At 45.6% G+C, this 15,526-nt stretch overlaps 1 protein-coding gene across 1 annotated transcript in view; it reads left to right on the plus strand.

The window, feature by feature from the left end:
- l(2)dtl (WD40 domain-containing protein denticleless) overlaps positions 1-15,526 on the plus strand; it is a 44,345-nt gene that overhangs the window by 8,950 nt on the left and 19,869 nt on the right. The window contains exons 6-10 of the mRNA XM_037418740.2: positions 6,143-6,208; positions 7,261-7,340; positions 9,400-9,476; positions 10,358-10,461; positions 13,157-13,264. Of these exons, the coding sequence (XP_037274637.2) occupies positions 6,143-6,208; positions 7,261-7,340; positions 9,400-9,476; positions 10,358-10,461; positions 13,157-13,264 (435 nt within the window). The remainder of the gene's footprint in view (positions 1-6,142; positions 6,209-7,260; positions 7,341-9,399; positions 9,477-10,357; positions 10,462-13,156; positions 13,265-15,526) is intronic.

Raw genomic sequence — 15,526 nt, forward strand, 5'->3', positions numbered from 1 at the left:
CGGAGGTAGTTATCACTAAACGACCGGTCTCGGCGGTTACAGAGAAGTGGGAGACTTTTTCGGCACATTGTGGTGTTGCAGAGTTGAGCATCAGAGTTGACATTTATGCTACTGAAATTATTGCTTCTCGCATTCACGGCTTCTTGCACTCGAAGGCATTGTTCATTAATAGGCGGCGGTCGTAGATGTCGAGAACGGCATCAGGAAAGTTTGCTGTGATAAAGCTGGCCGCAGTCTTTTTGCTGCCTCTTATTTCTTTTCATTTTTTTTTTCCCCTCACTTCTATCCTACCGCTGTAGAAACGTCTGGAAAGTGAGCAACCTTGTTTTGCAACGTCCAAAATCTGTGTCTACTATCTTCATCACAAGTCAACTGGAGTGGGACATAGGCGAGAGCACGCGCCTATCACATGCTTCAGAATGCCTGTTTTAACATTTTCTTCACTACGTGTGTGCCATATTTTTACCACGACGGTGTCGGCAGTGTTCGTTGTAAAAGTAGGAAGTTGTGAAAAATGTTCGCCGTATGTAGCATTGAAAAATGTAGCATAGAAGAGTAGCATAGGAAAATCATAAGTGCCTCAAAATGTTTATTATATTGGGGATCGTTATACTGTATTTACTCACGTAATGAGCGCACTCACATAATAAACGCACCCTCAACTTCAGTCATCAAAATTTGGATTCTTGTTTACCCTCGCATAATAAACGCACCCCCTACATTCATCCGCTGCAGTGCCACTAACGGACACCTGGCGCCTTCACACCCGTTGGATCTCTTCCTTTTTTGATTACTTTTTCAACCCCCCCTCAACTACCTTGGCTCACTCCCTCCCCCCCTCGCTTGTTGCAGCGTGCCGTATTGCTCAGAAATGCTTCGCATTTCTTAGCGAACTTCGGCGACTTGGACCGTATCTATCTAGCTGCCTACGAATTTTAGCTCTCCTGGCCGTTTCGATAATGGTATCGATACCAAACTTGATATGGCATAACATGACTGTATGAAAAACATATTTGACTAGTCATAACACGAAAATCATGACATGTACAGTAGACTCGCGATAATTCAAACTCTGATAATTCGAACTTTCGGTTAATTCATACAAAATTCAAAATTTTGGTTGGCTCGCTATGCTTTCAATGTATTTAAAAGCCGCTTAATTCAAACTTCGTCATTCGGTTAATTCGTACTTTCTGCCTGTCCATACCGGAAAATTTCTGCTGATTTGCCGGCAATATTTGAAAATTTGCGTGCTTATGATTATCATAATAGTCTGATATTGAAAAATAAGCGCCTTAAAACTTCAAGGGAAAAGGTTTTGCCACACAATCATTTCTCAGCATTCCGCGCCGCGGTGGAAAAAAAAACAAAAACGGCCCGGTGGTTACGAAGCTGGCTCGCGGCTTATCTCTGCTTTTCCGGCGTGCCGGTGGCGCCGGCCGACTCCGAAGCACGTGACCTGCCCACAGAATGCGTACAGGTCTGCCCGTCTTTCTTACGTGCTGCGCATTTTTCGATCGACCATGTCATTGCGAGGAAAATATCGGACACTACCCCTAAAAGAGAAATTGGCCGCTATCCAAGAAGTCGACGCTGGGGTAAAGAAGACCGAAGTGGCACTGAAGTATGGAATAACCAAAAGTACTCTCACAACCATTCTGAAAGCCAAAGACAAGCTGCAGAATAACGCGAGCCGCTTCGCTCCCGATTGGAAAAGGCTTAGGGAAGCTGCGTACCCGGATCTCGAAAACGCCGTGCTTCTTTGGCTCAAGCGCGCACGGAGCTCCAATTTACCGATAAATGGGCCAATCCTACGAGAGAAAGCTGAAGAACTTTCCTTGCGCTTGGGAATTGAAGATTTCAAGTGCAGCGATGGCTGGATTTCTCGGTTCAAGGAACGCCACGGTCTCTCCTTCAAAACAGTGAGTGGTGAAGCAGTAGTGGTCGATGAAGCTGTTTCTTCTGACTGGCGGCAGACTAGACTTCAAAGCCTGCTGCTTGAATACTCCCCGGCTGATGTATATAATGCCGACGAAATGGGGCTGTTTTTTAAGTGCCTGCCCGATCAAACCTTGTGTCGCAAGGGAGAGCGTTGCACTGGCGGAAAGCTGAGCAAAGAACGGTTAACCGTCATGGTTTGCGCCAATATAGACGGAAGTCACAAGCCAGAACTCTTCGTTGTGGGCAAGTCAAAGCGTCCCAGGTGCTTTAAAGGCGTCCGAACGCTCCCAGTTGCATATGACGGAAACACGCGAGCCTGGATGACGCAAGCTTTGTTCGAGGGTTGGCTCCGCAAACTGGATGGGCAAATGAAGCGAGCGAAAAGGAAAATTTTGCTCATTGTTGATAACTGCCCTGCGCACGGCGACGTGGAGGGGCTGGAAGCAATTCGCCTTGAATTTCTGCCTCCTAACACTACAGCTGTCCTCCAGCCCCTGGATCAAGGGGTAATCAAATGCTTGAAGCTTAATTACCGGAAAACACTGCTAAAGAGAATGCTGATATGTATGGACAATTCCATGCCTTACAGTGTCACACTACTCTCATCGTTGGGCATGCTTGCCGACGCATGGAATGCTGTCACATCAGCAACAATAAGGAACTGCTTCGAGCATGCCTTCCGCATACCTGGCTGCAGCATTGCCACTTCATCTGACTGTTTGCAGACTGAGGGCGACGATGAAAGCCAAGTGCTGTCTGCTCTAAAAGCGCACAACATATCTGCCGACCTCGACAGTTATGCAGCTACTGATGATAACCTGTGCGTGTGCAGGGAGGACACACTCGATGACTTGGTGGCAGAGGTGCTGCCAGCACAACACAGCAGTGAAAGTAAAGAAGAACCGGAAGTGGAAAATGTGACAACTGCACAGGCTTTCCAGTACATTGCTAAAGTGAGAAAATTTCTGACAACAACAGAAAACTCTCAGAATCAACTGGCAGCACTTACTGGCATCGAGAGCTTTGTGCTAAATGCGCATGTGGCAAATAAGCAGTTGACCATCCATGATTTTTTTAAAAGGTCTAGTCAGCAGTAGATAGTCAATAAACTTGTTGACCATACATGCACCGCTCTCTGTTTTTGTGTAGTTAGGATCTAGAGATGCTTAAAAGTGTGAATATAGATGTCTGATCATAATTTGTGCTGTCACCTTACCCAGAGTCGCATATATGAGAACTTCTGATTATTCAAACAGCCTGATAATTCAAACAAAATCCAGGGGTCCCTTCGAGTTTGAATTAATGAGAGTCGACTGTATGTCGTGATTTATATTTCATAGTCCTGCAGCTCTTCGGTAGTTTCGTTCTCATGGCACGTTGCAAAACTGGTATGGTATGGCATGATTGCATGGCGAACACAAGCGACAGACCAACATGAAAATCATGACATGCGTGTCATGTAGCGACATTACTACATGCCATGCTCATGATGTGCTCGCGGCTGTTTTGCTAGCGTCACATGTACCGAATTTGGTATTACAGTATGTGAATGGCTAACAAAGGTATGTGACTGGTGCAAACATGATAATCATGAGATGCGTGTCATGTTACAACATGACTACATGCCACGCTCATGATGCACTGGTGGCCGTCTCACTAGCTTCACATGTGCTAAACTCGGTATTACGTGTCGCGAACGGACGACATAGGTAAATGACATCCAAACATGATAATCATGACATGCGTGTCATGTAACAACATGACTACGTGCCACACTGATGCGCTCGCGGCCGTTTCGCTAGCTTCACATATGCCGAATTCGGTATTCCGTGACACCAATGGATGACAAAGGTATGTGACTAGTGCAAACATGATAATCAGGAGATGCGTGTCATGTGAGAACATGACTACATGCCACAGTCAAGGCGCCAATACATTTCAACGTGACATGGTGCGCGTGCTCGCCAACGTTCATTTCGCTGCGTCACCCCAGGGGCTGGTCCTGCCATATACTCACAGGTGCGCGCCGCGCTGCGTTGCTTTGATGCATGTGCCTTTCAGCATGTCTGGCGTCCCTCCATCACGAAAAGAGGGAGACACAGTGTTGTGTTACACATCGACGAGAAATGCAGCATGCTGCAATTCGTACTGATTGCCATCGGGCCACGCCGACGGACACTAGTCGCGCCGTTCGCGCCTGGCATCAGACTATAGAGTGCTTGCGTTTTGCTAACGTAGCCTCGCCGTGCCCAGTGTGCGCGCGCGCGTCAACGCGACATTGAAGTATATTGGGCCCTTCATGGTGCGCTCGCGGCCATTTTGCTAGCTCCACATATGCCAAACTTGGTGTTACGTGACCTCAATGGATGACGAAATGACTGGTGCAAACATGATAATCCTGACATGCGTGTCATGCAAGAACAGGACCTCATACCACGCTTATAGCGTGCTCGCAGCGGTGCGAGTGTAGAGACATCGCAGCTGATATGCACACATCGAGCGAAGGTCACCAAACTCCCCCTTTTTTAGCCTATTTTTTTTCTTCATTCAAACTGTCCCGTGAGTGCTTGTTTTTCGGCGTTTGGGCACCCTTTTGAGATCACAAGCAGATACCATTGTTGCAGTTAAATGATTGCGAGAAAAGATAGTGGCATACCGTATTACTCGATTCTACCGAGCCCTCGATAGTAACGCGCTCCCGATTTCCACCGCGAAAAAAAAAAAAAAAAACGTAAGACATCGATTGCAACGCGCACCCATTTTTCTCGCTGGCCCGCACGATCACACCACTCGAAAAAACGACTCCTTTCGAGAGCGTCTTCCATTTAAATGTGAGGTACGGGCGAAGCTTGTGCTCATCTGACGTGTAACAGAGCATTGCCGTCACTGTAGTTTTACCGTGGACCAATGTCAGCACACGAACTTGCTTCGCCCCCTTCTTCTCGACAGTTGTGGGGCCAGGCATGTCGAAGAGGCGTTTGATCGGCATTCCCGATTTGCCCAAGCAGGTAGCTGTTGTTGCGCCCCAAGTTTAGGACGAACCTCTGAAAACTGTGAAGCTTTTCATCGTACTCCTCCGCAAAACTTTTCGCATATGCATGTTCCCCTTCGTAGGGAAAAGCCTTTCCTCTTCATAAAGTTAGTTAGCCAGCACCTGCTCGCTTTAAACTGGCTCTTAGACCTTTTTCTAAGACTAATTGCATAGCCCGCACTTGGAGCAGTTCTATCGTCACGGGCCGCTGTGCCGCTCGCTGCTCAAGCACATACTCGCCGAGCAGCTCTTTAATTTCGGAAACCGACCCTGCTGTGGTCCACAGAAGCTTTTGCGTGAAGCTTTGCTGTCGACAATCTTCTGCTTTTGTTTCTGCCAGTCCCGCACGCACGTTTCGGGAACTCCGAACGACCGCGATGCGGCCCGATTTCCGTCCGTTTCTGCACACGCGATGACTTTTCTTTTAAAAGCGGCATCGTGGTTCGGAGTCGGCCCTTCCAAGCCGTCGATGCTAATGCACTACTAGATGACAAACTCCTCGGCACACGTACGAAGTGCCGCACATGGGAAACACATATGCAGAAATGGCCGACGCGGCATGCCGACGCACGTAGGGGGCGGCCATTTTGGGATTGCCGATGGCAATAGATTGACCGTAATTTTTTTTTCGTACTCGATTCTAACGCGCATGCGATATATGAACTCGCTTAACCGAAAAAAAAGGTGCGTGTTAGATTCGAGTAATTACGGTAATGTTTTTATGGGGTGGGTGGTGCAAGGGACAGCTTGCAGAAGATAGCATCATCAACCACCGAAGATGAGTAAAGTGCAACAAAGAAGCTGTTTCTAAACTCTACGCGTATGTGGATGGTGAAAGGCTAAGGAACCTAACCTTTTTGTGCATTACGTTTTTTTTCTTCTCCCGAAAAAGTTTTCATACAATTTACTCCACGTAACAAACGCACCCCCCAACTTTGCTCCAATTTTTCGAGAAAAAATGTACGTTCATTACGCGAGTAAATACAGTAAGTGGGTTGGACTGTAATTCATTTGATTATGCTTTAGCCTCACTGCTGACAAAACTTCAACAAAATGTTTCAGGGTCCCTTTAATGCTTAGCTGTAGTTTGCTCGGGGAAACTCTGTGTGATGTATGAAGCAACATGAATGAAAACGGCTCATGAATGTGAACTTGCACGTCTTTTTACAGATGTATTTGCATCGGGGTCGAGAGACGGCAGCCTGATGATCTGGGACACTCGCTGCTCCGATCCTCGTAAGTCTCCCGCACAAAAATTTTTCGCAGCATTTCACTCTGTGGTCAGCTATTTGTGCATGTTTTCTGCTGATCAGTCAAGTTGCTCTGTAGTCAATGTCAGGTCATTGCCTTCTGACACATAGTTTGCTTTCCTTTATTACCATTGGCCCACGAACACTTGGATCATAGTCAGGCTTGATCTTGACCAGATTTCTTAAAAACGATCAACAATAGTTGCTAGCTAGTACACAATCCAAACTAACCCAGATCAAGTTTGATGCACATGTTAGTCATATCGTAATCAGCAGTTGAATTGTGATTTGAAATGTTTGAACGATTTTTGCAATATTAAAATTCATTTCAGTGTGTGTGTGTGTTAAAATTTCAAGGAATGAATGAGTAGGTGCATGTTCGGCTTCATGTGACTGTCCTGAAAAGAGGGTTTCACTGCAGTGTGGTGCACCATAGAACTACCTATGCTATGAAACCATCCATCCAGGGGAAACCAGCGTGTGTTATTATTGCAGCTCATAGCAAATCTTAAAGAATAACATGTTTTACTGCTTGTAAGTTGCACCCAACTGCTTCTAAAATTTTGCTCCAGTGAAACCTCATTTATATGCATCCGCTTGAAACTTACTAATAGTATAAACACAGTTGCATTGAATCCCCGACCGAGTATTTTTGGGGCCTAATGCTTTTGCTGACCGTTTCAAGAGACACCAAAGAGCAAAACGCTTTGTTGCAGATTAGTAAAGTATAATTTCACAATTACAAAAACGCCACTCTTACCGCAACACGACTTTTGGTAAGTGAGAAATCGCGAGAAAAGAAGCTGGGTGGAGACGCCACCTTGATATTCCCACACCAAACACTGTGACATCGTAAAATTTTAAAGCCGTCTGCTGTGTCCTACTTAGCTTCTGATCAATAAAATGGAAGTACATTGTAATCTCTGGGTGCCATAGACGTAGCATACGAAGTTTCCGAAAATTTAGTCGTTCGAATATTCGCACAAGCCTAGTCATCATAGAAAAAAGAGTCAAGGTATGCATCCATGTTTCTTTCAGAGATGATCATTCCTAGGGTACACTGCAAAGGATGCGGAGCCACGCCTGTCCGGAAAAGAAAGCTCTCCGCCCTGGCAATGGTAAGTGCACAACAACTCGGTGCGTGTGCAGTGAACCACCGTCTATCCTGAGCATCTTCTGCTCATCATTATCGTGACAGTTTGTATTGTACAGGTGCAACCACTGTTAAAGGTAACAGGGTGCACATTGCCATACTTCTTGAGCCACCAAGCGGGTGCCACGGGAAGTAATGCGACACGAGCAGCGCTAGAAGTGGAGTTAACAGTTCGTCGTCTGCTACGGCTCCTCTTGCTTCACCATACGCAATACTATAGGTTTCGCTGCTTGCGGGGAAGTGAGAGGATGCGCAGCACCCATCGTGGCACTTCGCAGAGTCCGACTACCCGCTTTGGTTGCCTGTAACAGTGGCCGCGCGCGTACAACCACTCCGGACTGGAATGACTAGTACTTGAAGACCCGTTACCAGCATTGGCAGGTAGGATGTTTGTGTGGGCTCTGCCTGCCATGCGCGTGAGTGGCTGTAGTGAATGAAGGGGTAAAAATAGTAGTCTTTTGGTAGTATTCATTAGTTGTCTGTTTGCCTTGACTAGCCAAAAAAGAAGAAAAGACAGTTAGTGCTGAATACTCTGTACTAAACTAACTATTTAGCACAGCCTGCTGTCAACTGAAGGGCGGCGTGAAGTGGGTTATGGAGACTGGAGGACTAACAGTGAAAAGATATAGAACATGGAGTGCTTAAAAAGAATGGGATGTAGAGTAAGGGAGCGAACATTTAAATGATTCACATTCGTGGCTCCAACTGTGTATGGCGTAAGTGTGTGCATGGTTCACGACCTTCATGACATGCCACTGCTACTCAGTTGGCATGCTGACAAATCTGCACTGCAGATCACTAGGCCATAGATTTGTGTGTCTGTTCTTGTGGACACATTCTTGTATAAGCAGAATGCAAAAATGGTCGTGTTCTTTGGTTTACGTATGGTAACACAAAAAGTTGAAGAATTTCAAGTGTTGTACTGTATTCAAATTACCGTATTTACTCGATTCTACTGCGCCCTCGATTGTAACGCGCACCCGATTTCCACGACGAAAAAAAAAAGTAAGACATCAATTGCAACGCGCACCCATATTTCTCGCTGGCCCGCACGATCACACCACTCGAAAAAACAACTCCTTTCGGGAGCGTCTTCCACTTAAACATGAGGTACAGGGGAAGCTTGTGCCCATCTGACGTGTAACAGAGCATTGCCGTCACTGTAGTTTTACCATGGACCGATGTCAGCACGCGAACTTCCTTCGCCCCCTTCTCGACGGTTGTGGTGCCAGGCATGTCGAAGTAAAGAGGCGTCTGATCGGCATTCCCGATATGCCCAAGCAGGTAGCCGTTGTTGTGCCGCAAGTTTAGGACGAACCTCTGAAGACTGTGAAGCTTTTCATCGTACTCCTCCGCAAAACTTTTCGCATTGTGGTGCACTCGCTTTTCGCAAAGCGGCATTGTGGTGCACTCGAGTTTTTGGAGTCGGCCCTTCCATGCCGTCGATGCTAATGCACTACAAGATGACGAACTCCTCGGCACACGTACGAAGTGCTGCGCATGGGAAACACATAGGCAGAAATAGCCGACGCGCCATGCCAACGCACGTAAGGGGCGGCCATTTCGGAAATGCCGATGGCAATAGAATGACCGTATTCATTTTTTTTTTTTTTCGTACTCGATTCTAACGCGCATGCGATTTATGAACTCTCTTAACCGGGAAAAAGGTGCGCGTTAGATTCGAGTATTTACGGTACACTCTTTTGGTGGGTGCAAGATTGCCCACAGAAGAAGGAGAGGAAAATTTGGAACACGAGACATGTATCATGTCTTCACCTTTCGTCCTTATCTTGGGGCTCATTTTCGTATTGGTCATGTCGAACCAAGTTGCCCAATAGGTCTTATAGGCCTCTATGCTGTAGCGTTCGTTGTAGCTTGGTAATGCATAACGCCACAGTTTGATTTTGATAGCAGTTCAAGTGCATAAGCATTGGAGCTTTGAATCACTCTTTGAAAGCTGAAGGAGCCTTTCATTGTGAAAGTTGGGGACTTACTTTCTCTCTCTCTCTGTCTATTTGTCGCAGCCGCCATCATCCTGTAGCGTGACTGCCTGCGAGTTTCGTAACGAGCACTACTTGGTGTCATGTGGTGCCAGCAATGGGTAGGTATTTTTCTTGGTGATTCTGGCAGGAATATGGTTTCTGATAGCTCAGTCACGTCGATGACCTTTCGAGGCATTACTTGTTACTCGCGAGCCTTGGCTTTCGAAAGAGCAAATGACTTGTTTGCTCTTGGGCATTCGCAGCAATGTAGGAGGCTTTTGTAGTCCACTTTTCCGTGAAAACCAGATTTTTACCATTTGGCACTTTTTTTGAGCAGCCAGAAGTAATCTAACGATGTTGCTGCCTTCAGCAGATCATTACTTTAGATTCTTGATTACCACAGTTGATAACATGGGTGGAGTGCCACTCTGCTATCGAAACGCAAGGATTGGAAAAGGAAATGGTGCAAGAAAATGTGTAGCTTTAAATGGCTCATCATTTCCATAGACTGTTCAGACCATGCACGCATAGCAATCTTTTTGTTTCGTTATATTTCAAGCGACTGAAAATGGGTATGTCAACGGCCTATAGCGTTTTCGGTGATTGCATGAGGATAGTCGGTGAGCTTGTTACCGTCCTAATAACACTTTCACTCGCATATTCTGATGAGTCTTTCATTGGCCACCCTAATTCGTGTTATCTCTGAAACTAATAGTTCGAGAGTACTGGGTACATTTTTCGAGAGTGCCACTTGTGGAATTAGGTCACATATTTTCTGGGGATTTAGGTATTTTGGTCTATTAGTTATAGGACTTTTCACTGTCTTCTTCAAGGCCAAATTATTGTTCAGTGATTGTAGCGTTGCGTGTTATGTTTGAAGCAAAATATGCATTACAGCTTCCTAGAATACCACATTGCGAGAGTAACGTTTCTCTCGAGACATTGAAGTTGGTAGATCGTTTTTGTCGTGATAGCTGTGAAAATTGAATGCGCTTTGCAGGGCATTGAAGGTGTGGGACTTGCGGAAGAACTACCAGCTCTACAACAATGATCCTCGACCGGCCATTTGCGTGCCCTACACGGGACGCAGCGCGGCCATTCACGGTGAGTCACGTTCGGTGTTGCTGTAATCTTGTACGCTCCGGTTGGTTTCTACAAAAGACTCTTTATAAGTGAACACACGACTGTTGCCTAATGTGTTATTTGTGGTTCTGTCCGTGAGTTTGTAGAATGCCTTCATGCGTGGCTGAGCTTGTAATTTGTTGTTTTGGGAAGTGCAACTAGTAGTGGTGTCCCGCTGTTATTACAAACGTTGACATCCAGTGAAGGTAGTTTTGCACGGTGAAAACAGCTGCGCCACACCGTTATGCGCGTGCAAGCCTACCCCTGCGAATGCGACAAAGGCAGGAGATCAGCTGTATGTCGACCAGGAAAAGTTTCCACGTAACAAAAATGTGAAAATATCAGCCTTTCGTCCGACTGAAGCTACTCTGTGGGGACAGAGCTTGACTAGGTAGCGACCCCGGATATGTACCCATGCAATCGAGGCTTATGTAGAAGTCCATGAACTTCCAGAAGAATAATTTTTTCATTCTAAGAAGACATCCCGTCTCACTCTCTACTTCTTCAATAATCAACCTACGGGAGCGCAAGCTAATATTTTACACTCGTAAATACTATTTCATCGAGGTTTGGTTTGAGTAAAGCTGGTTTTTGTTTTTGGACAGAATTCAAAAGTCGTAAAATACGGGGTCGGTGTACAACTGCTTCGTACAGTCGAACTCCGCTTCAACTATTCGCTACAACGAAAAATTCACGATTCCCCGTCAGCAGTCCATAGGAGTGAATGCATAAATATTGTCGTCACAATAAACACTTTTTCTTAGATCATCCTGCTTCAACGAAATTTTGCGATGCAATTCCAGGCTCAGATACTTATTGCTATGCAGCAAACTTAATCTTGAAAATTTCGATGCGTTTTCAGGGCCTGAAAATGCGCCAATGAAGTCTAAAACGTCTAAAACAGCGTTGGCACCACCAGAAACCGCCGCTGTTCAGCAAGCATGGGTGCCGCCATTGCTCGATAGTGATGGCTATGAGACGGCCCTGCATTTTGTTTTGCCACTGGCTTGCTTTTGAGCCGCAGACGATCCGAAGTTGAATCTCAATCACTCAGTTCATGGTTTTCTTCTCGCTGCTGCTGGGTGCAACCTCGGCACAATGCCTTTTCTGATTCCAATGCTTATCATTATGTACGCGCTCGGCCAGTGTGGTAACTAGTCAGAGCGGCTGTTCGTCCACATTATCAACAAAATCAACTAGCCGCGAGTGATGGATGATAAGAATGTCTAAGATAGAATAATGCAAAAGTCGCCGCTCCACGATACCCTGCCTCCATCTCGTTGTCGGCTACTTTTGATGGTGGACAGCTGCTGGTGTTAACGTGTTAATGCAACTGTTTAGTTCGTTCACGAAAGCGGTTTTAGGCGTTGTTTCAGTGTGCTTTTTAACCATGGCTTCGCTATGCATAAGTGAGAATCGCGTCGTGACGCTGCTGGAAAAGAATAAGAAGCAACGGATATTTTTTTAATTTTGAGATTAAATGTTTCTTTGTTTTGCTAGCTCATATCAGCGGTATTTTTTTTATTTCACTACAACAAAATTTTCGCTTCAACGGAATTTTTTCCAGGCTCCGTCAGCTTCGTTGCAGGGGGGTTCGACTGCATAACCAAGGTTTTTAATACATTATTTCTATGGGGATTTTGCCAGGTCCAGACCATTTCGTCGTAACATGTGGGTCATCATGAAACCAGCAAACGTTTAATCAAAGTTCCACTGTGATATGCGATATATATGCTATTCAAATTTGATTTGAAATCATTAGACTAAAATCACAATTCGCTTCAAACCTAAAATTCACTATTCGCACAGGCATACTGAAATGCAACTGCTCTTTAAAATGAACAGCTGCTTCCTACATGATCAGTTTAGTACGTGAATTCCGCACCTATCAGTAAGTGGAAATTTCATTAAACTGAAGTCATTTCGCCGGCCCTTTCAGGTTCTATTCACCAAGAGTGTACTGCAAAGTTATTTGATTGTTAGGCTTTAATATTAAAGGGGCCCTAAAGCACTTTTTCGGGTAACCATGGAATCGACTCACTGAAAAAGCATATTACCTCACAAGTTGAACGCCGCAAAAATTTTAAGAATTCGTCTAGTACGAGCGGAGTTACAAAGATTTGTCATACGCTGCAATCGCATTCTTTCTTCTCTTGTCCCGAGAAAAGTGCTGGAAGCTGAGCAGGGAGGGACGGGAGGGGCAAACGAAAACGTCACTCCTGCCTCGTGACCTTGAGCATTCCTTTCTTTTTTCTTTGAATACGCAACTTTTTCAGTGCGATCGCGCGCGTGTGGACAAGTGACGGCTTTTTGCAGCGACCTCTGTAACAACCAAGCACGCCATGTTCAAATCAGCCAATGGCTGATAGATGGGCTTAATTCCGTGATTTATCGAGAGAAGAGAGCTATTTTTAGCTGACTTTCATAATTTATTGTGAATTCTAGGCCGCGTACTGCGCTATAATATTTGCCGCGCATGTTGTCGGGAGCCTCTATTACCGATCGGCCGCGTTTTCTGACCATGCTCAAAACGTGTTGCAGGGCCCCTTTAATCCAGTATGGCAGTGCTTGTTCGTTTCGAATCGTGCGGTTTCTCATCTGATGTGGAGAGGCATCTTGCAGCATAGTGCTTTGAGTATGAAGACAACCTCCTTCTTGCTCGTCTCCACATTTGCAGGCTACACCAGCATCGTCTTGGACGTGTCACGGAGGCGGGCCTTTGCCAGCTGCACCGACCACCACATATACCAATATGACCTGCTGGCCAGCGACACTACGGAACCTCGTACGTCGCACACTGTCATCGTTTCGGCGGCCTCTAATGTTTCTCATGTATGCAAAGCTGATACAGTGTAGACCGCTTTTAACGTAACTGCTTATAGTGCAGGACTAGTTATAATGCTGGCAAAATCGACTCCCGTTTACTCTCCCCATCTATACACATACCGCTTATTGTGCAGTTTCCCAAGATGAAAGACCAGTTATAATGCAGTTGCCGGAAAATCTTTGTGACAATCGCGTTAGCGAGTGTGCGTCTGAAAATGGGTGCGCTGGGGAGCGAGTGACGAGATCGTTACGGAGGAGGAAGGTACGCAGAGTGAATGAACAAAGGGCGGAGGGAGCAAAAAGAAAAAGACTCCAGCACGCGCTCGCTAAAAAGGAAGGAGAGCAGTTGCCCAGGACGCCTTAGCACCGGCGCTGGCGCGGCTACAGTGTACTATGCGTCGCTAGCATGGCTCTGGCTGCGCACGGCTCAAGATGACACGTGCGATTCTTACCTTATCAACTGCGCTAGCTTCCTGTTCCATAAATTCTAAAGCTTTTACGGCTTCACTACGTAAGCTTTCGCCGTTGCTGCTTGTGTCTGATCCTACATAGGCTTGGCAGGTTTTCGTCATTGATCTCACAATCGCAAAAGCAGACTTCGTTTCACGCATGCTGTTCTTGGTTCACCACTTGAGTGCAATTTTTTCGACGCCTGATCTCCATGTCTTGGACAAACTTCCGGCAACAGCACACCGAACAGTGCATAATCAGTGTTGGTTGCATTTAGGGATGAGTGGTTGCGTGCAATCTAGGTTGTCGTTTGTAATGGAACCAGCAAAATTCTTTGCGATGGCTGCGCTGGAATGGAAGAGATACATTTCGTTAATGAAACTGATGGCACGTGTAGCACATGGATGGTGGTTTGCGATTCAATTGTGATGTCTTGGAATCAAGTGCGCGCCCATGAAATTGAGCGACTGGCGTCTTTTAGAACATAAAATTTCGGACGTGATTCAACAGAGTTTCTGTGTAACGTGCATAATCAAAGCGGTCTGAGAAGTAGTCGGCGAATTTCTGCGGTGTTGCTATTTTTTCCCGTTAGACCTCCCCACCCTGTCACGTTCATTTCGTTGGCAATGCAGTTGTTTGGTCACTAATTTTTGTCATTTTAACATTCGGAAATCAGAACGGATGTAAGCACCACGCATCACATGCTTCCATTTTCGAACACACAAGGCTGCATGCTCAACTTGTTTTGTGCAACTGCAGACCTTGAAAAAGGTCGTTTCGCTTATAGTGCGGTACCACGTATAGTGCGAATATTCAAGACTCCGGTAACTCATGTTATAAGCGGTCTATACTCCATTTGCAGCTACAGCAATTTTCTGTACCTATCAGGGGTTCTTAAAAGCTATTCTGAAAATATGTTTTTGTTAGAGCAGCTTTTCAAATTGCTTCCAAAGCTATTGGTTTCACTGGTGAGGGGTATTTCAGCTTGCAACATACAAGTACATTTACTTTGACACTGCTTTAAATTGAAACCTTGTTCGCAGTGCCCTACAAAACAGAACCAATTACTGTCGGGGCGGTCTGAAAACTTTTCGCTAGGAGTGTGAATCGTGTGTGGCTGCTAAGTACAGGAACATGTCGCCTTGCTTTCTTGTAAGTAGGCTTCAAATCTGCTATGGTTGCTATAAGCGATTACAACCCACGAAAAAAAAAATATAATAATAATGAAAGATAAGGTTTGCCCTACGAACTGCAACGCACTTGCATTCACCTTTGAAAGGCAGTTGTGCTAGCCGATTTCTCTTCGAACTGTAAGCACGTTTTCTCGTAAAATGTAAATACTATGCATAAGGAGAGCTAAAGGTTTGTTGTCGCTACCTGGAACATTATGTTTTGGCAGAGCAGCAATGACAGAATTTGTGACAGAATTTACGAAGACGTTCCAAGTTTGCAACCCTAAAGCCAGCAACGAAATGTCTTGTGTGGGAAAGGCAGGAATGTGAAACACTCGTGAAGTGCTTGACGTCGCTAAAATGACTAAGCACATTTGTTAGATTGTAACCGACTATGGGTTATGCATTTATCGGATATCATGGCATAACAGCATGAAACCTGGAGTTGTGGTAAATCCTGAACACATTCGTGTTTTTTTTATTAATAATATTATTATTTTTATGCCATGCAATTATTTTTTGGTTGCGGGGGCAAGCAGTGCCAGAGAGGCCTTTTTAGCTTTCTTAGCGCTGCCAGCTTGTAGTGCGGATAATGTAAT

This window comes from Rhipicephalus microplus, chromosome 6, assembly GCF_043290135.1.
Source record: "Rhipicephalus microplus isolate Deutch F79 chromosome 6, USDA_Rmic, whole genome shotgun sequence".
Lineage (NCBI taxonomy): Eukaryota > Metazoa > Arthropoda > Arachnida > Ixodida > Ixodidae > Rhipicephalus > Rhipicephalus microplus.